Source organism: Oryzias latipes, chromosome 2 (assembly GCF_002234675.1).
Source record: "Oryzias latipes chromosome 2, ASM223467v1".
NCBI lineage: Eukaryota > Metazoa > Chordata > Actinopteri > Beloniformes > Adrianichthyidae > Oryzias > Oryzias latipes.
In genome coordinates, this window is record NC_019860.2 from 23664498 (window position 1) to 23685813 (window position 21316).

At 46.9% G+C, this 21316-nt stretch overlaps 1 protein-coding gene across 3 annotated transcripts in view; it reads right to left on the reverse strand.

Moving 5' to 3' along the window:
• Positions 1-21084, reverse strand: part of ncam2 (neural cell adhesion molecule 2) — a 264286-nt gene extending 243202 nt beyond the window's left edge. For 2 of the 3 annotated variants that reach the window (XM_023948896.1, XM_023948891.1), the window contains exon 1: positions 20877-21082. In XM_023948896.1, coding sequence (XP_023804664.1) covers positions 20877-20928 — 52 coding nt within the window. In that variant the 5' untranslated portion in view covers positions 20929-21082. Of the gene's footprint in view, positions 1-20876 lie in introns of all 3 variants that reach the window. The other variant, XM_023948900.1, reaches the window with a different exon arrangement.
• Between the last annotated feature and the right edge of the window lie 232 nt (positions 21085-21316).

Here is a 21316-nt window from a genome sequence, read left to right on the forward strand (position 1 = left end):
AAACACACCAGTGAAGGTTTGAGTTGGATCACATGACCAAACAAGCCGTCTATCTTTATAACCCTTGGTGGTAAAAACTGATGGAACTCGTCGCAGAACCTGTTTTACAGTTTCCCATCTCTAGGCCTCTCCTTATGGTTCTGGATAGTTCGCGGCAAGGAGGCTTGTGTGAACCGATGACCCAGGGAGTGATCTCGTCTGGAGCTTGCTCCTGTTAGGGTCACCCTTGGCAGCCGATTCACCTAGCGAGGTTACAGACAAACCCGCAGCTTGTCAGAATGCTGTAAGGCGGCAGCCCCACTATCCGACTGTCCTGCGGAGGGCCAACAACCCAACCAGGAGAAAGGTATTTGTTACAAAACCGATCCGTCGGCTCCACGCAAGAGCCTTGATGATGCTGACACAGTGCGGACAGTAGTTTGTGCGGACATCCTACAGGTCATTCTACGGGCACTTGGGTTCCTAGAGAGCCATTACTCACACTAGTGACTAGAGTGTCGTGTCAGGACGCTGTACCACAGCATCACCCGTACATCATAAGAGCATGTATCCATTATCCGTACGAATACTTCAGGATACATGTACCACACACATGACAATGGGTGCACGTGACTAGACTTATGAGGAGTTATGAGGAACTTTCATAGAGGAGGACTTCAAATTAAGGGTATGAATACGTCAAAGGACGTTTTATCCTGAAGGACGTTTCCCAGGAAGGTTCCCATTTATGGACTTTAGCAACACAGATGACTGAACACGATGCTAATGAATACTTTGGAGACAAACATAGACTGGAACAGATCTAATCCCAGCAGGATTTACTGGAGTTGCAGATCAGTACAGGTTCCCTTTATGCTCTAGATGAGTGTAAATCCATTAAACGCATGCGTTCCACCTGGATTCTGGCTCCGATCACCGCTGTTCTGCTGCTTTCATCAAAGCGGGGTCCTCTGGAGAACTCAGAAATGTTGTTTTTCTCTGCAGGTTTGTTGAAGTAAAAGCGCTAAAATTAGGATAAACCTGTAAAAAGTCTTTGGAATCGTCGACGCTCTGCGAGGAAACACGCCGTAGGTCAAAACGTCAATCCAGAGCGCCAACACAAAACCTTCTATAAGTATTTATACATTTCTGCTTCGGCTTCACAGATCACCTTCCAAACATCTAAATATTTGGCTCCCCCATGGCTGCTTTGGGTCTGTACATAATCTGTAAGCTGCTCTCCTTAAATCCTTTTCTGTTATTTTTGAAAGACATGCTTGGAAAAAGCTATCAAAGTCAGATTCAGAGTTGTAGGAAAATAAAACCCATTTTCCAAACACGGTTTACAGGTCTCTCGGACTCCTGCTGACAGAAGAGCGCGGGCCGGTCGATGAAACGCGTTTGCAGGACTCGTGGCTCTCCTCCATTTATTCCATGCTAAGGACTCTGCAAAGTAAATCTGGAGATTTTTATTTATTTATTTATTTATTTCCAAGGCTGATATGCTTCAGTGAATAAGAACAAGCTTTCAAAGCGCAGCAGGCGGCGGCAGCCGCTGCAGATGGCTTTTTCAGCAGCGGCCTCCATCACGCTCCTTTAGAAACTCTGATGCCGTCAAGAAAACGAACATTTCTGCTCCGTCTGTCCAAAGCTCTGACAGTTATTTATTCCCTACAAAGTGATTTAATGCATCGGTTCTACAGTGTTGTCCATTATGCTTCCTTAAACGTGAGCTGTTGTCATGGCAGCCGGGGATCAAATAAAGACATGACTTTCTCCTATTTTGATCCATTTTACTTTGTTTTTTTATGTTTGGAAGAAACTATAAAGCTTTTGTCAAACTAATTTATCTTTGTCAAGAAACGACGGCACAAACGAGAAATCTTTTCACCCAGAAAACAACCTTTCAAACTTCAGATTAAATCGTTTTTAGCTGGAACCACCAGGTTTTGGGGTCTTCAGACCAGAATAAGTTACTTAAATCACATTAATGAGGTTCAGAAGTGTTTGCTTTCACACTGCACTTTTGAGAGAGGAGCAAACCCGCATGAAAAAATCCTCTAGTTACAATAAAAGCTGACAAAATGAGAACAAACTAGAACTTTTCAAAAGCTGCAGTTCCTGCTAAAAACCATTGGAGGTAGCAAGGAGCAATTCTTCATTGACTGGTCTTTTTTTTAATGATGATTATGCAAATTCTAGGCTAAAGCCCAAAAAATCTGTCGTTTTCTAGGACAACGTTTTGCAGGAGTTCATCTGAAACTTCACCTCTGAGTTGTGGGCAGGACTGTGGAGCAACCCCGCCCCCGTTCCCCTCTCTGAATCCAAGAGCAGAGAGCTCATCTCCCACCCAGAGCATTTATGACGTCACAAATACGATCTTTTACAAACGATGTTATTCTTCCTCTCCATATTCAGAGATTTGTTAAAAAAAATACTCTGAAATTCAGATTTATGCTTATTTCTTTTAGAAAAATGCCCCAAGAACATGTTAAAAACACTATTTTTATGGGCGTGGTCTACTTATAAAATAAACCAATAGACGTTCTCCTGTCTGACGCTTTTAAATGTATTGTTTTTATGACAACGTTAACATAACATATTAGAAATCTGGCCTTCAGGGCTTTTAATTGTCTCTTATATGTTTTTTCATGCATGTTCATTTTTGAAGTGACCCGTTTACTCTTCAAACAACGGTAGACGACATTGTTATCCCTGACCTTCTGCTAACCCTTAAATTCTAAGACTTTTGTTTTTAAAAACGGGCGTCCGAACCATTTAAGGCAATGTGGTGTATTTAACACTCGTATTTTTGAATGTTGTTGTCGGCCGTGGTGCAGCGGTAGGGCGGTCGACCCATGATCGTAATATTGCAGGTTCGATTCCCGCCTTGCACGCCCATGTGTCGAAGTGTCCTTGGGCAAGACACTGAACCCCACCTTGCCTCTGGTGGGAGGTTGGCGCCAGTGGTCGGCAGCGGAGCGGCCACCAGTGTGTGAATGTGTGTGTGCATGGGTGAATGGGACTGTGACTGTAAAGCGCTTTGGGCCTTCGAAAGAAGGTAGAAAGCGCTAAATAAGTATACGCCATTTACTATTTATTTACCATTTAAAGGCTAAATGATGCAGTTTTTGGTGTTCGTACGTTAGGGATACGAGGAAAACTCGCGATATTAGTGATCAATATTGCGATGCCATAAGATTGATTTAGCACAATTTTTTCCGTCTTTTCCGATATGTGTATTCCACAGCTTTATATCGCGATAACAATAAATTTGCGATTTCTTGTGGCGGCCTCTCGTAGGTGAGGCCGCCACAAGTCTCGTGCATTAAAAGCCCTTTTTATAACGATCAGAGAGTTAAAGTTTCGACTGCAACAAATTTCTTCAATCTTACGATTTCACGTCAGTTTTCGTGCTAGCCTTGGGCTAGTTCTGCTTTGCTAAAAATATTAGTCAGAGAGACAAAAGTATTAAATTAGTTTTTCCTCTAGTTTTTCATAAAGTTTTAATGTAAAAAACGACACTTCCTGCTCTAAAACACTAATTAAATCTAGTTTTTTTGAGGCACAAAAAGAAAGAAAAAGTTATTTTATGCTTTCTTTATGGCTAAATGCATGTTTATCTTTGAACATCAACTGCCAAAAGCATCAATCTTGGAGTAATACCTGCACGGCGGCGTCTCGTTTACTCTTGGAATGGTATTTTATGGCTCCTACATGTGATTGTTCTTCTATAAATTGATTTCTCTTTCACTGCTGAACTTTCAAGCATCATTACTGTATTAATTTTTTACAAGAACCTCTCCGCATTTCCTCTTTTCTGCTCCAGCGACGAGGCTGCCTCATTTGCGCAGAGATGCCTGAGCGATGATACGGTCTGTTAATCACCAGACGGCCGCCACCGGGGACGCCGTCTGAGTCAGACGGAGAAAGAGAGATTTTAAAGTCAAGTGGGAGGAAGTGAACAAGCAGAGGAGCAATCATGGAGAAATTTCTGAGAAAAAGACTTGTGTAAAAGGCGTTCAAGGGTGAGACGGATGACACCTTCCAGCTGCTGGATCAACCTGCTGAGGAGAAATTCACATGTTCTTCAAGAATCTGGAGAGAGGAAGAAGCACCAAGTAAGCAGAACAAATGTTTGGTTTTTAATCCAAAAGGGGGATTTCGTGGTGAAAGGATAGAGAGGCTCAGGGATGAACATAAAGATGTTGAATTTCAGGAGCCAAGTTTGCTTCTTTTATTTACAAGTTGATGTAAGAATCCAGCAAGAACGGAGACAAGAGCTGCAGCTCAGCTGTGACGGAGAAACAGAGAGACGAGCAGGAAAACGCCGACACCGACACCGACAGCGGTTTAATGCAAACGCCGGGCAGAATCCGCAGTGCTTGAATATTTCAGAAGGCTTTCACCGGCCTGTCAGGAGACGTCTACGGCAGCTTGTTAGGTCCAGATTTAACCCGCAGACACGAACACAGAGAGCCTGGGGTCTCATCAGGAGGAGCGAGTTGGAAGGTGAGCAGATGGAAGCAGGACGGATGAGCGAGGTGTGATTTCATTTGACTGTTGATATTTACCGTTGGTGTTCAAAAGTCGGGTGTAACTGTCGATTTAGTTCACTATTTGAATTGTTTATTTCCACTTCAAAGCATTTTTACAGGCCTAATGTATTTATTTCGGACTATAAGTCGCTCTGGAGTCAAAGTCGCACCAGCCAAGTAAATGCACAGTAACGAAAAAGTGTCAAAAAAAATCAACGTTTTTTTGTGTTGCTCTTCTTCTGCATTGTCAGTGACTCACCTACAGTGCCCTCTAGTGGCTGTTGCTATATTTAAAAAAATGAAAAATCATATACAACCATCAGGTGGGAGGCATTCATCTGGGATGACTAAAATATAATAATATAAGAAAAAACTTAGAACTTTTCAGAGGGAAATATGGAAACGATTGAAGTTGGGAACATATTGGAGGGAACGTCTGTTCCTTTGCTCCATCCTTTCTCTAATTGATTCCCTGCTAACACAACCCATTTGATGGGTCCTGGTCATCACCAGGAGGAAACATCAGAGTTCCACTTGGTGAGCTGCAGTAACCAGACTGAACCAAAACCAACAGAGTGTAGACGTCCATCATCATTCCAGTTTCTGACAGAGGAACCACCACTTAGGGCTAAAACTGGTCTGCTGCTGCGGGTTCAAGAGTATAGAGGAAGTGAGGGGAATCCACCCAACTTTCAAAATAAAACCCAAAGACATTAAGCTTCAGTCACATGAACCAGTTCAGGTTCTGCAGGTTTGTTTTGGTTTTCTGGGTCCGTGGAGGGTCATGAAAATGGAACGTACCATTGTTGTGTGTGTGGTAAGGGTATTGTGAAGTATTCATAAATGTAATGTTAGTTTCACCCACTTATGTCGTAATGGCTCCACACATGGGGTGTGTACGTGACACACAAGTGCCTGTAGGATGAAAAACTGAACAATCTGTACGACACGCCTGCGTCTCATCTACTTCCCCCTTATGTGTTGCATAAGTGTTCACCACGCCCGCAGCATGACAGTAGAAAAACCGTACACGAACCTTTTCCCTCTACGGACTCACTTTGCAGGCTACAACCTTGATGTTTTGTGCGAGTCACCTGCGTTCCCCAAACAGGTTTGACCATTTTTCACCCACTAAACAATCAGCATCACAAGGACTTCTGGGACTTTAGCTATGTATGTATGACACACTTTGGGAACGCACGTTCAACCGGCCACTTTTGATGAAAAGTCCATGTGAACATGCATGAAGCCTGTTTTCAGGACTCTACCTTCAATACCTCGTTTGAGCACACAAGTTTCTACAACCGCTTTTGGGTTCTACGGACAAAAAGTCCAGCTGAACCAGGTTGAACTTTGACCAATCAGGAACTCAGAGTCTAGCTGGTTTATCTGGTGAACTAGATGGGTAAGCTTATCAGTCTCCTGACACGACGGTAATCAGTATCCGCCACAGAAAGGACACTAGCAATAAACCCAGCTGGACTTGCACTCCTTCCACATTTCACATCAACCCTCTTCCAGCTGTAAAGGCGGACATGCGCTACTGTCAAGGGTTTCCTTACTTTAATAGGACTGAGCCTCCAATCATTTTTCCAATCTTTAATTAGTTTCCATTTGATCAGTCAGCAGCCGATAGGTAAAAACCTTAAACACACAATAGCAATAAATATTAACAAATTCCACATTACCAACAAAACCTTTATGTAATGTGAAGTGTTTCAGTTAATTAGCAACCTCACTCATTTAATTTAATTAAATTTGTATATCAAATCCATATTCATTCAAGAATTACTTTAAAATATAAAATTAAATGACTTAGAGTCCGATCACATCCATAAAAAAACTTCACCCTCTAAATTTACAGAAGTTACACCACCTGCCGTGACGCAGTCAGACGCTCAGAGCAACAGCTAGTGAAGAAGAAGAAGCCCCTCCCTGATTGACCAGTGTGAACACCATTAGATGAATGAGCATCAAGGAGGGTCCACAGAGGAGTTGAGTCTGGTTTTTCACAGTCAAACATGAGTCAGCAGTTTCCGCCTCCAAGAGCTTCAGATCATCAGGAGGTTCTGGATCCAGAGGGTTCAGATCATCACACGTCTCCTGATCCACTTCTCTGTCTTTGCTTGTAACAGTTGAGTTCCCAGAACTAATTAGAGTCGGTGCGGTCAGGGGGTGCAGCGGAGACCGGCTTTAGAACGCTGTCTACCAACCTAACCTAAATACAAACGCAGCATCCATCACAAACACACAGACGGACCTCCTAAAGTCCGGTCCAGGAGCAGCACGGGCCGCCAAACAACGCAGCCGTGGGTTTGAGTCCGTCCACACGTGCGCAGAGAATCCCTTGATTTTTCATTTGCACTTGCATGATGAGGCAATAAAAATGCAAAGAGGAAGGCGTAATGACCTGCACTCCAGGAGTTTGAACAAAGGGAAATGAAGAAATTGATTTGATGATGAGCGCAGAGGCCATTAATGACCCCCCACCCCCCACGCCACATTCACATGCTCGCCGTGGATGAGGCGTGTCTGGATTCTTGATGTGTCTGAAGTGGAGAATAAAGACGGATGGACGACGGAACGAAGACAAAGATTTTTTTTTGGAGTCTTTTGCATTCTTTTAATCCATAATTTATCAAATGTTCCTCTTTATTTAAACTTGAAATGTGAAAGAAGAAACTTAAAAACTGGTTTTTATTCCATCATAAAACTCTGAATGTGGAATATTTGGGCACAAATGCAGGAAAAGCTGTTATAAATACGGGGCAACATGGTGTCGAATCGAAGCTGCAGTCTAAGGTTTGAATAAATCTGTCTCAGTTTTTGTTTTTCTTGCGAAACGGAGAAGAGCCGCTTGAAGGCAACATCTGCTTTTTAGGAACTTTTACACAATAAAAGTCGTGCCACGCAGGGCACATCAGCACATGACCCCCTCCTACTCACTCTTTTCCCTTCCTGTGATGCTCCCTTTTGAATGATAAGCCCCTCCTACTGGGCGTTGCTCTTCATTACCTTACAGGTTACATCCCAGGAAACATAATATAAACAGTGTGAGTACCACCACCAGCTGACGGTGCCGCACCGTCACAAACCATCAAACCAGAACCGATTCGCTCCGAACAGTGAAAGTCATGTGACAAATCGCACCCTTGTCATTGGCTCTCTAAGGTCGTCATCAATGGAGGTCAAGTGACCCTCAGACTGACACAGAACCAGCCTCTTCTGGAGGACAGCAGCCTTCGCTGAAATGTGAGGCTGGCGCTCGTCCCTCTGTGCGTCTACGGTGGCCCAGAAAGGACAAAAAGAGACAAACGGGGCTGAATTACTCTTTAAAACGGCCCCTTGTGTGGCGTTTGGGTCAGAGCGACCCCCACTTTGTTTTTTGTGGGCGGCCGTGGTGCAGCGGTAGGGCGGTCGTCCCATGATCGTAAGGTTGCAGGTTCGATTCCCGCCTTGCACGCCCATGAGTCGAAGTGTCCTTGGGCAAGACACTGAACCCCACCTTGCCTCTGGTGGTAGGCGGGCGCCTGTGTTTGGCAGCGGAGCGACCACCAGTGTGTGACTGTGTGTGTGAATGTGTGTGTGACTGGGTGTGTGACTGGGTGAATGGGTCTGTGACTGTAAAGCGCTTTGTCCTTGTAGGAAGAAAGGCGCTATATAAGTATACGCCATTTACCATTTTGTTTTCAACATAAAACATCTTTAACGGATATGAGGAGACTCCGCCCACCGTTGGCTTTCTGCTGGCCTCGTTGTCGTGCGACGTCACACACAGAAAATGGTTTATTCCGACTCCAACCAAATGGGATCATTTTGGTCGCAGCGATGGGTTTGAGTCGGTTTGTGTTACCATGGCAACCACTCCCTCCAATCAGGAGTGAGCTTGTTATGAGGGCCACGCCCCCTGCCACTTGAATAGTTAGGATAAAGGTATCAGAGCCAGAACGGTTCTTCTGACCAACAGAAACAGTAACAGCTGTTAATTTCTCTGCACAAGTCTGTGGGATTTTGGCACTTCCTGTTTGGAACGCCAGGGAGGCGGAGTCCAGTTCTCATGTAGAGCCAGCAGACGGGTGTGTGGACCCCTCCCCCATCCCCCTAACAGTGAGATTCATCTGCTGCGGCGCCGTTGCTTCTGGCAGCAGTGACTGTGCGAGCAGCGACAAACAATGGCGGCTGTGTCTCCACGGCGATGCGGGGCATTTGCATGAGCCTCGCTGGCTCCTCTAAAGCCCCGAGGAGCTTCTGACGGGGCAGGGGGGGGGGTCGTTGTGGTGAAAGCACGAGCTGCAGAGAAGGGAGGACGGGAACTTTCTCGACTTCACACATCCTGGAGGCTTCAAAGTGGAAGATGCGGAGCTTCTGTCAGACGCCGTCCTCGCCGCCAAACGCAGCGGGTGATGGAGCGTTCCACCAGGAGCGCCGCCAGAGTGAAACCTGCAGCGACTTATGTCGGAGCTCCAGCAGAGGGGGGGGGGTACGGCTCAGGTGTCAGCTGCTTTGAGAGGACGCATGGCGAGCCAGGCTTCCGCCGCCGCAGAGCTCGCCGCAGATCAAATCCCTCGGCCTGCTTTTCAGGGATAACTCTGGGGTTTGGCCGAGGCCTCACTAGCATTTAGCGTGTAATCCCGCCCCCATTGCCGGCAGGTTAGCCCCTCGCAGCTCCGTCTGTCGAGCAGATGGAGAACCACTTCCTGGAGGGGGAAACCCCGCCCACACAGGACAGCCATGACCACTTCCTGGTAGAAGTCGCACTTCAGGAATGGGTGACTCCAGGATCTGCGAGGCCTCGTCAGACACTTCCTGCTTTGTGCATTGAAGTTTGCTGACGCAGGAAAAAAACGGCGTCTTCTCTTCTGAGCCTCCAGCTAGAGAGAGGCCGACACCAAAACAAGGAAAAGCGGCGCGTAAGCAGAATCCTGAAATAAATATGCTCCACAAACACATGTGGGAAGCGTTCTCCAGTCTCTGCAGACACCGATTGGTTCTGGTCTGAGTGACCCTCCAGAACCCTCAGAGTCTCCGCCTCCTCACCTGAGAGGCAGAGACTTCATCCGACCCTCGTGAAATATTCCCGGTGGTCAGACGTGTAACAAACACGTCGTTTATTTATCTATTTTATTTATTCAGTCGTTTATTTATCCGGCTGAAACGTCACGTTCCGTTTTTCGTCACAAACAGGAAGTGAGCGCTCCTCTTTCATCAAGTCCGGCTCATTTCCAGGACGGCGGTCTGCAGCGCCGCAACGACACACACGAGCGTTTCTGTGGCAACAACACACCTCTGGGGGGGGGGACAAAGAGGAGACCAGGAAAGACGCACGACAACCTAAAGCTACAGCAGTGTGTGTGTTTGTGTCGATTCGGTCCATTTTTGTTTTGCAAAACAGTATATTCAAACGTCACAACCAACTTTCTTTATAATTGAATGAACACAAAAAGAAAAACCTAGTTCCATGTGATGAAACAATCAATAATCAAAGCAATCGATCGATCCTTCCTCCACAAGTGATTGACACTTTGAGTGTCAACAGTGGTCTGCAGGAGACGTTCAACCCCGCTAGCATCCCTGCTGTTTGTGTGTCTGTGTGTGTCTGTTCATCGAGGTGTGTGTTTGTGTGTTTGTGTCTCATTATAATCAATAAAATTGTTTAATTAATATCAGATTTATTTACAAATAAAGTCCATCAAGAGAACTTTCAATGTCAATGTACATAAGACTAAGAAATATCCATCCGTCCATTTATCCGTTTGTCCGTCCGTCGTTGAATCCAGAGTTATATCAAGTAACAGACATATTTTTAAGTTCCGTTTAATAATTTCTATTGTTCGATTTTAACTTTTTAAACTTTTCTAGAGCCTTGACTGAAGTTTTTTTTGTTTTTTTTAATGCCGATAAAGTTTCTCTTTGTTTCCTCTGAAGTGTGTGTGAATTGTCGTATCTGCATGTTTGTTTTTCTTTTTAACAAATGTTTGAATCCGTCTCACCAGGATCTCGGTTCTGGTCCAGGTTCTCCTAAAACAAGCGTCTGAAAAGATAAATATCCTATAAAGTTACTGAGAGTTAAATAAGTTTGAATAAAAAATTAGTGAAGCTCTGAAAACAACAAACTGTGGAGTTTTCCTGAAAATATGTAAAGAATGTAGTTGTGAGCACAAAAAGCCCCAGCGTCTGCGTCGGCCTGAACTCCTGATGGCCACATGTTGGGATTACCGATTTCCATCTCGAGGAGCTCAGACACGTCACGTTTAGACGGCGTCTGCGTCTGATTCCAGGCCGGTCTGAATGTGCATCAGGGTTTGGCGTCCGGAGAGTCCGACTGATTAGTCTGAGCTAATCTGGGCTCCGAGGCACACTGGCGATCCAGAGCTGGTCTGTTGTCACTGACAATTTCACGCCGTCGTCAAAGAGTACATGAAAAAAAAACAACCTGATAGAACGCCGCACTCCCAACATTTAAAAAGCCGACGCCCCGTCAGAGACGTTCAGGAGCTTCACAGGAGCTGCAAAGGTGAGGAGCTCACAGGTTCAATCCCGCAGGTTGTGTTTGGACTCTCGGGGAAGCGGAACGGCTCATTTCTGAGCCGCTTTATGTACCATGACGGTTCCAAATGAAACTCCACCATCACGCGGGAGCACTCTATTAATTTGTGGCTTGGGAGGGGAGCGGGCCGCTGGCAGCACAGCTTCTCCTGGCTTATTGACTGTGGGGACGCGCCGCAATGTTTCTCCACGTCTGCGGCTTTCGCCTCCAGTGCCGAGACGATCCATCATTCCCTCGGCTGACCACTCCAGACGCAGCCGGATGGATGAAAAGCAGCGTGAAATAAAAGCAATCTCGGCTCTCGGAGCAATATACGGGTTTAAGCTAGCAGGAATTCAGCCCGTCCCCGCAACAAGGCACGCTGGGAAAAATCTAATCAAGGCCTGTTGCAGGAGTCCTGGGAGCCTTGCTGAAGTATGACCGGACATTTCAGGCCAAACAGATGACAGAGGAGCCATTCCTTTGGAGGAATCCAACTAGCGGGCAGCTTTAAAGGCCCCCTCCCCCCTACTGTCGTAGGTTCTGAGAGGCCCACTAGCTTCCCGTCGCGCTGGCGTTTGTTAGAACACAAACAGCCTCTTTCAACGAGAACCTGGCTGCTGAGGCATGTGTGAAATCACAAGGTCGTCCTGAGACTGGCGCCCCGGAGCCAACGCCGCCATGAAAGAAGGACACTTCTCCTACGGCGCCTCGCTCTGCGTCAGCGCTCATCTGCTCCCGGCTTTGATCCCGCCTAGAACGCGCGCCGCCGAGGTCAGGGCGATGAAGAGGATTCGTTTGACAAAAGGGAGAAAGCGCGTCTGGTGGAGTGTGCATCCTCTGAAGGGAGTGAGGAGAAAAGGCGGGAGGGCAGTGAGGTCCATCCCATAATATCCTCTGCTATGTGGGACAAAGTCGACCAAAGAGACGGAGGAAACTGAAGTGACCTGGAAGGCAGAGGAACATCCAGGATACGGATCCAAACCGTCTTTCTTCTGCACACCAGAGGATTATGATGAACTTGTCAAACACGTTTAGAGCTAAACGTGTGGATTTATTATTTCATGTTTTGTTACATCACACCACACCTTAGTATAAGGCTGGGGGGGTCATAAAACATCAAATTACATTTGTACCAAACTTTCTGGGAATTTTTATATTCTGTTAACATTAAATCTGGGGTCACTAGAAAGGTTACACATAATTCACCGTTAAAGGTTCCTTTCACTGTCAGAAGTACAGACTACTGCGGTTCTTGATGAGTTTTGGATGACACCGACAGACACATCTGTGTCCGTCCAGGAGAAAACAACCACAAAGGGGCCGACTCCACGTGACAAACTGGACGCCAAGAGGATCAGGAACAGCCTTGATTCAAGAGCTGACATCTTCTGTACAGCAAGAACAGACTGAAATGATCGGTGTGCTGGTTCAAACGCCAAGACAAAAACAAAGGGATTGGAATCTTGGCCAAACGTAAAAAAGGTCAGAGAGACGCCGACCCAGCCACGGCCATGGTCGGAGTCCACAGCTCCGTACGAAACCACAACCTTACTGTTCTGAAGAGACAAAATCTGTAAATCAACACTACCAAGGTCCAACCCCTAACTAAAATAAAACCCAGCAGTGGAAGACGAAGGACAAAGAGGTGAACAGGAGACAGAAACCAACCAGCACAGGCCCAGCCTCCTATTGACAATGACACTGTTCAAATTGGATTTGCGATCATAAATTTGCCTGATGGAAACACGACACAATTTTGGAAAAAAACGTATATATTCAACAAGAAAAAAGTGTTTTTGAGGTGTATCCAAATTGATGTTTTTTCATAAAACTGCAAAGGAAACACTGATTTCCAATTAACCGAGTCATGTGACCAACAACCGGATGGCGATGCGCTTCTTGGTAGGAACTGGCGGCCTAGGCGGGCGCCACCAGAGGACCCACAGCATATCAAAGGTCGAGCGTGTCATGCGGGAGTGTTTTATCCACAGATCCTCTGGAAAACCACCAACCACCATTTCCCACAATGGCTTCATCCGTAGTGGTTTGTGTTTATTCACATTATTAGGATTTCATGGAAACACCAACTGTAAAAATGTGTTTTTCACTTTGACATTTCAAGAACTTCCATAAAGTATATTGGCAGATGTGTAGTGGAAACGCAGCGGATGGTTTTATGACAAGGTTGGTGGGAATTTGAACGCAGGCTGCATTTGGCCTTTGTGCCGGACGTTGGACACCAGTACGTTTATGTCAAACATGTTTTACTACATCACACCAACTGGAAGGTTTTTCCTGTTACTCTTATTATTCTTTGTGCTTTATTTTCAAAAACCCTTGTGCTATTCTAGACACTTTAACGTTGGGAGTAGGGTCATCTAGACCCACTAGTGCTCTGAACCTTTTTTCTTCAACGATTTGTGATCTTCACTGGTGTCCATGGATTACATGAAATCTTTCCACCTTTGTCATGGTAGGGAGAACACGTCAGTGGTCATCTGGACCCCATAGGAAAACATAAGGGTTAAGTAAATTTCCTCACAGGTTTCTTCTGTCATCTTTCTTAAATTAAAACCCAAAATCGTCGGGGAAAGTGAATCGTTTCGGCCCAAATAAACAAACGTTTTTTTCTCCTCTAGACTCTCTGGAAGTTTTCACATCTTGGCCGAGGGAGCAGCAAACCCAGAGTTTCAGGCTTTGAGAGTCGTCCAAATGTTGAATAATTAAGAACACGCCTACAGTTTTCCTGCAATCAGAAGTTTGAGAGATAATAACACGCCTGACGGAGCAACACTGACACGGCGAAGCTTAAAAAGTCCTGTTGTTGTTTCACGGAGGCCCGGAGGAACAAAAATCCATAGGTGTTCAGAACTCCACGGAGCGGCAGAGCAACAAACACGTAATTAGCTTTCCCTGAAAATAACATTAAAGCTGCTGGAAGAGCTTCCCACATCGGGGAGAAGAGGAGATCTCCCCCCCCCACACAGACACCTCCAGTGAGACTAGTGTGGGAGGTCCACGAAAATAGAGCGGAGGAAATGAAAGGCAGGAGGAGGGAAAAGAAAAAAAAATGTTTTTAAAAAAAGGGTCGGAACAAAAATACAGGCTGGCCTACATCCCCAAAAGAAGAGGAATTCTGTTTGAAGGTTGTGGGGGGGTTCACAAGCTCCACAGTTCTGCTGCATCACGACCACATGGGCAGACCCCCCGCCCCCCACCCGCTCATCCATTTCTCATCAAACACTCGTCCGTCCACCAACAGCAGCTGCAGCACACAAGACGTCCGACCCAAACACCCCCACCGACGTCTGAACTCTGGGAGGAAGAGGAGTCTGCAGAGGAGAAGCTCTCAGCAGGAGCTGACGCCTGATTGACAGGCGGCTGGGCGGGGCTCCCTCTAAAGGTCACACGCTGATATTCAAGTCGCTTTTTGATTTCATTGACCAGCTGGAATGACGAGCCAAAGGCCCATGAGGGCGACGACAGACGTCCCTCAAAGCACGTCGGAACAAGGCTAAAAAAACGTGGCGTAGCCCCTCCCACACGCGTCTATGACCATGTTTGTCATCCGACTGAAGGCTACGTCCACACAAAACCATTTCCTCCTTTCTAACAGCCCGGCTGCAGGGATTACGTGAACGGCACACGTGGCGGTCGGGTCTGAGGCTTTACTGTGACGAGTTCTGGCCGCTCTGGCGTGACAGTCCAGGATGTGGGGTGAGAACAAAGACCACGTTTCGACTAAAACCGTCCTAAACAGAACTGAACTGGCAGACAACGCTGTGGAGCCCCTCCCTCGGCAGCGCTTCCAGCAGCCTGAGCTGGTCTCTCGTTAGTGTCTACACCCTCACATTAAGCCCTTCTCCATTAGGGGGGAGGGACTCGGTGCTGTCGCTCCCACTAACCAAAGCTGGATTGAGGATCCAGCAGCGGCAGAAACTGCTCGTCAGCTCTTCATTAGACTCCTGCGACTCGCCGTTTTAACTGTCGGTTCACTGTCACGCAGACGGCCCCCTTTTTGCCATCCGTCTGCCCGTCTCGCTTTCTTCTGTCCAAATGTCAGCCGTCAGGATGCCTCTTCTTCCTCACCTGCCACCCGTTCCTCTTCCGTTCCTTGTGTGTTTTTAATAAGCAGGAATTCCAGTCAGGAGCCGTTCCGGCTCTGCTTCAGGAAAACAAGGAAAGAGATTTATCCAGCAAACCTGGGATTTTAGGATGTTTGCTTCTGTCTCATCAACAGGATGTGATGTCACTCCTACAACGCTCAGACAAACGAGGATGAAGGATCACCGAGTCCTGCTTTTCCCGCTCTGGTCCCCGTCAGACCAGCTTCCATCCGTTTTCTCTACAGACCTTCTGCCGACTCGGCACATTTATCATAACGACAGATCAAATTAACAATGAAATCAAAAGGCTGTGTGAACACATTGTAAGGTGGAAAGTACTACTATAAGGTGCAAAGTACTACTGCAAGGTGGAATGTACTAATGGAAGACGGAAAGTACTACTATAAGGTGCAAAGTACTACTGCAAGGTGGAATGTACTAATGGAAGACGGAAAGTACTACTATAAGGTGCAAAGTACTACTGCAAGGTGGAATGTACTAATGGAAGACGGAAAGTACTACTATAAGGTGCAAAGTACTACTGCAAGGTGGAAAGTACTACTGGAAGGCGGAAAGTACTACTATAAGGTGCAAAGTACTACTGCAAGGTGGAATGTACTAATGGAAGACGGAAAGTACTACTATAAGGTGCAAAGTACTACTGCAAGGTGGAATGTACTAATGGAAGACGGAAAGTACTACTATAAGGTGCAAAGTACTACTGCAAGGTGGAATGTACTAATGGAAGACGGAAAGTACTACTATAAGGTGCAAAGTACTACTGCAAGGTGGAAAGTACTACTGGAAGGCGGAAAGTACTACTATAAGGTGCAAAGTACTACTGCAAGGTGGAATGTACTAATGGAAGACGGAAAGTACTACTATAAGGTGCAAAGTACTACTGCAAGGTGGAATGTACTAATGGAAGACGGAAAGTACTACTATAAGGTGCAAAGTACTACTGCAAGGTGGAATGTACTAATGGAAGACGGAAAGTACTACTATAAGGTGCAAAGTACTGCTGCAAGGTGGAAAGTACTACTGGAAGGCGGAAAGTACTACTATAAGGTGCAAAGTACTGCTGCAAGGTGGAAAGTACTACTGGAAGGCGGAAAGTACTACTATAAGGTGCAAAGCACTACTGCAAGGTGGAAAGTACTACTATAAGGTGCAAAGTACAACTGCAAGGTGAAAAGTACACCCATACAGTTTAAGGTAGTACTGCAAACTGTTGAATATCAGCATAAACCTATTACCAATGTGCAACACTTTACAGTGGTACTTTACACTTTGTAAAGTGTAAAGTAAGTGTAAGTACTACTGGAAGGTGGACAGTGGTACTGCAAAGTGCTGTGAATTGGCAAAGCTGTTACTATTGCAGTAGTACTATGCTCTTCGTAGTAGCACTTTACACGTAAAGAATAAAGTACTACAGTGAAGTGTAAAGTACTACTATAAGGTGTAAAGTACCACTGAAAGGAGGTACTGCAAGGTGCAGTGTATTGGCAAAGCTGTTGCCTTTGCAGTAGTACTATACACTTTTTGATAGTACTTTACACATAAAGTATAAAGTACTACTGTTACGTGTAAAGTACACCCATACAGTGTAAAGTACTATCGCCAAAGTGTTGTATTTTGGCACAAACCAGTTTTTAGTTGTGTTGGTAGTTTGCACTAAGAAAAGTGCAAAGTACCACTGTTACTTGTCAAGTATTACTGTTACTTGTAAAGTACTACTGTTACTTGTAAAGTACTACTGTAAAGTGTTGCCTATCGCTTCAGTATCGGTTGGGATTAGGTTCATTGCTTACATGGTCAGTGAGTTAAAGTAGTTCAAAGTACATTTCAGGAGAAAGGTCAAGTTTCTCCCTTGGAGCCACTTCAGCTCCTTTGTTGCTGTTTTTTTTTTAAATTTCTCTCCCGGTCCCAGACTTGGTGGGGAGTTCGAGTCACAGTGACTTGTGGGTCGGGGTTCCTGATCAACTGCAGCTTCTGATCAGAACACGAAGAACGTTGGATAAGAACGATGATGCGTGCAGAACGACTGAACTAGGAAGTAAAACAGATTGTAGGATTTTTAGACAAAAACATGTTTTCTCACAAATGTTTGGGACTCAGCAGAGATCAGAGAACGCTTTTAAAAAAAAAACAATAACAGTCCGAACCCTCGTGGTTCAGAGGCCCACGCAAATCCTCCCGTTCATTCACTCATGGCGGCCCAAAGAGGAAGCTCTCCAGGGCAGAGAGCGAGCTGGCGGCGCTGCCGCCGCCCTGGCATCCTGGTGCCGCGCGTCAGCCGGCTCGTTAGTCTGGCAGGACAGACGCACGCCGCAGCCAAGGGGTTTCCCGCCCAGCTCGACAGGGTCTAATGTCAAACAGTGTTTGAGTCCAGAAGAGCGCAGGAAGCTGCCTCCTCCAATCACATCCCTCCGCTCTAATTTGATTCCAACTCGACAGGATTCGATTGCTTTTTATTAATTTTGGCACAGCGCGGCGGCGTGGAGCGCCGTTCGATTTCTGGCAACACGATTTAACTCCATGCAATCAGATTGACTGGGAGTGGATGAATTTTTAAACATAATCTGCATCTCTCTCCATACAAGTCCTCCCATCGCTCCCATTTTCCTCTTTCAGGGGCTTCAGAACGCAGAATTAATGAGCGATGCCAAACTCCGTCTGCCGGGTCCCAAAGTGCACCGCAGATCCAGATTCCTTTGGCTTCTGCTCGGGAAAAAAAAAAAAAACAAAGCTCCCTGAAGATCACATTAGTCATTATGAAGATAAAAATGAGCAATTGAAGGGAAAAATGAGCTTTTTGTGCATCACAAGTGCAGAAAAAGATAAATGAGGCGCGCTTATGTAGCACCCGTCAAGCCGCGTTTAACAATCCACACTCATCCGAGAGAATTCCCTTTTCACTCCGTTCATCTCCGCACAAAAGCAGAGGCTGCTAAAGAGGAAAATGAAAAGGTTCACGCGCTGTTCAGGGGTGCTGCCGAGGCCAGAGACGGAGAGGCAGCAGCGTCACGCTCGCCACAAACCCGCTGATCCACGGAGAAAACACGCCTACCTGCAGATGAACCCTGCTGAGCTTCACTACAGTCGGACTGAGGGGGGAACGCCACCAGAAGCTCCAGCGCCGAAACGTGAATTCCCAGACACGTTTGGTGATCCAACCAAAAGGTCTGAACTCCCACGAGGCTGAAGTTGGCGTCTGATTTGTACCTTTCTTCCAGTTTTCCTCACCTTTTGAGGCTGAAGTTCCATCTTGGTCGTCTGTCAATCACCTGCAGCCGCTTTAAATCTCGTTTGTTCACCAGATTTAACGGAGGAACCGTTTAGAATGCCGTCTAGATTTGAACCCACAACTGTCAAAGTGGAAGACACAAAATCAGACGTCGACTTCAGCCTCGTCCGACTTCTACGTTGCAACAAATAAATGCAATAAAGAAAAGCAACCAGTCTGGTATTTTTGTAAATATCAGAAACGTGAACAACTTTATTAGCAGCATCCTGGTATCATTACACAGCCGGGTTGCTGAATAATCTCCATGATTGTCACAATAAATCCATATTTGGAGGGAAGACTCCAGGTTTTGTTAACTTTGCTAGCTTGAGGGCTTCAGTTTGGCGGATTTTGGACACTAGAGATTCATCAAGAATGAGTCGGACGTGGAGGAAAGAATCCAACGGATTTCCAAAATAAAACCATCGTCTCATCTCAGGCTCAACAGCTGCTAAACTCACTACAGTTGCATTTAAAAGCACAACAAAAGCAGGTTTAGACACAAAAGTATTATGGGATGGACATCAGCTAGCTGAAAGAAACAAGTTTCAAAAGTTTTATTATTATTATTTGTTTTCCAGCAGCAGTTTTCACTAACTTGCTCCATGACAACAATCCTTTGTTGTTAATCACCATGGATACCGTGGCTAGTAGAAACTGGAAAACTTTGATGTTCTAAGATGGGATGGGGGGGGGGGGGGGCGGGTCAATAATCCCAGTTCCACAGAGCCGGATGTTCTCCAGACATTAGTGTCCTGAATCGCAGCCGAATACCTGGATCAGGTATGACCACAGAAAGAAAGCAGGGACGACCTCTGACCCCACAACACTCCTACACTGCAGAAAATTATACAATAAAAAAATGGCATTGTTTCAAGAGAAATTGTCTTGCAGAAAAGAAATTATATTAAATGTCATTTAAATAAGAACTGAGATCATTTTTTTAATGTCAGATTGTTTTTTGACTTATTTCGACAGGACTTGTTTTTACAGTGTACAGAAGAATGTGTCCATCACCCGGAACAACTGAGACCTTCTTGTCCTTCGTGCTGAAGCGTCTCCCAGAAGTTCAGACAAACTAAACCTGACCCCTCCCAATATTGACGTAATGGTTTAGCCTCAGGGTCGTCAGCTAAAAATGACAACTCCTGTTCTCCTGACGAACAGATGTTTGGAGAACTTCTGCCGTCAGATGTCATCAGGAGGAACCCAACATGGAGAACCAATGAAGCTTCACATCCGACTCAGCAGTTTCCGTTTGCAGGGAAGGAAACTTCTGACTTCTCCTCACCCATCTCCCCCAGTCTGGATCAAGTCCGTGTTCCAGAACTTTAACAGGAACCACAAATCCTTTGGAAACCCTGGAGATCTGCCGAAACATCTCAATTACACCACTTAATGTCCCACTGCAGAGCCTAAGCAGGCGTGTAATCCACCGTACGCGTGCGTCGCAGCCGAGCACAGGAACCGGCGACCCCGTGATGACAGAGCAGTTGTGCTGCGGAGGTTCTCCAGACCTGACGGAACCCTGAACGGGTGAAGTGATGCAGCGCTGCAGCAAGCAGCCTCCGTTCTGACCCGTGTCTTTGTTTGCAGCTGTAGTTGTCTGCTGCACCTCCTCCGTGTCAGAATTTTTTATGCGCCATAAAAAAAGTGGAAAAGTCACCATCGGAGCAATAAAAAGCGCTGCTGCCCCCGTAGGAGCAGCGAGCAGCGGCTGTTCGCAGCGCAATACCCCCCCCTGCCGATGTGCGCCAGGACGCCCTCCATCAGATCCTCTACAAGTCCATGTTTGCGCTTTAATGACCGGGGGGGGGGGGGGGGGGGGGGGGGGGGGGTAATTTATATTTTCTAAATGCCCCCCTTTGATGTAGATGGGATTGGAAAATACAAATTAAAACACGTGAAGCGCGCACGCGCGCGCGGCTCCAACAGCTGATTGGGTCTAAACTGACGGACATTTATTTGGACGCTGCTTTTCTCATCAGGGGCTCTGCGCTCACGCGCAACTACCCCCCCCCCCCCCCCCCCCATGTCAACTGTCACCGCACGCGCCCCAACTTCAGGATGCATCATTTGAGAAATGTTCTCGCGCTCCGGACACGGCGAGGAGGAGGAGGATGAAGGCGGGGGTCTAAGTTTTAAACAGTTCTGTAAATGACGATGGAGAAAACGTTACCACCCCCCCCCCACCCCCCAGCAGCTGCGGGAGAACCGGGCTCGGAGAGGGGAGTTCATGGGGCCGGCCGCCCCTTTAAAGAGGGGACCCCCCCCATCATACTGCCCCCCTTTTTTCCAGGGGAGAAGCGCGCGGGACGTGCCTCCACTACCAATAGAAGTCCGCTCCAGCCCCCCCAGCCCTCCTTGCGCGTCCGCACACAACTTCACCACAAAGTCGCCGCGCCTCCGCCCGTGCGCGCGCGCGAAGGAGCGCTCACCTTGGCCGCTGCAGACCAGCACCCCGAGCAGGTACAGCAGTCGGAGCATCATCGTCTCGCAGGTGAGGGGCCGCGTTCCGCTGCTGGGGGGGAGGGAGGGAGGTAAGCGACGAGCGCGACGCCGCTCCGTTCATCCACCGTCCGGGGCTCCGCTGGCGACTGAGCTGCCTCCGCTCCTTCCCTCCGCTTCCTGCCTATGCGCGCGCTCCCGCGGAAGGCTCGTGCCCGCGCAGAGATGAGGACCCCCCCCCCCTTCCAGCTTTCTCTGTGCTGCTGGAGGCTGTCAGCGATCAGACTGGAGACGGAAGAAGAAGACAAACTGCTTCTGACTAGATATTTACACCCAACCCTCAGATTTCAGGGCTTTGGGGCTGTAGAACCTCCACCTCCTCCCCCAACCTCCACCTCCACCACCAACCTCCACGTTCTCCTCCAACCTC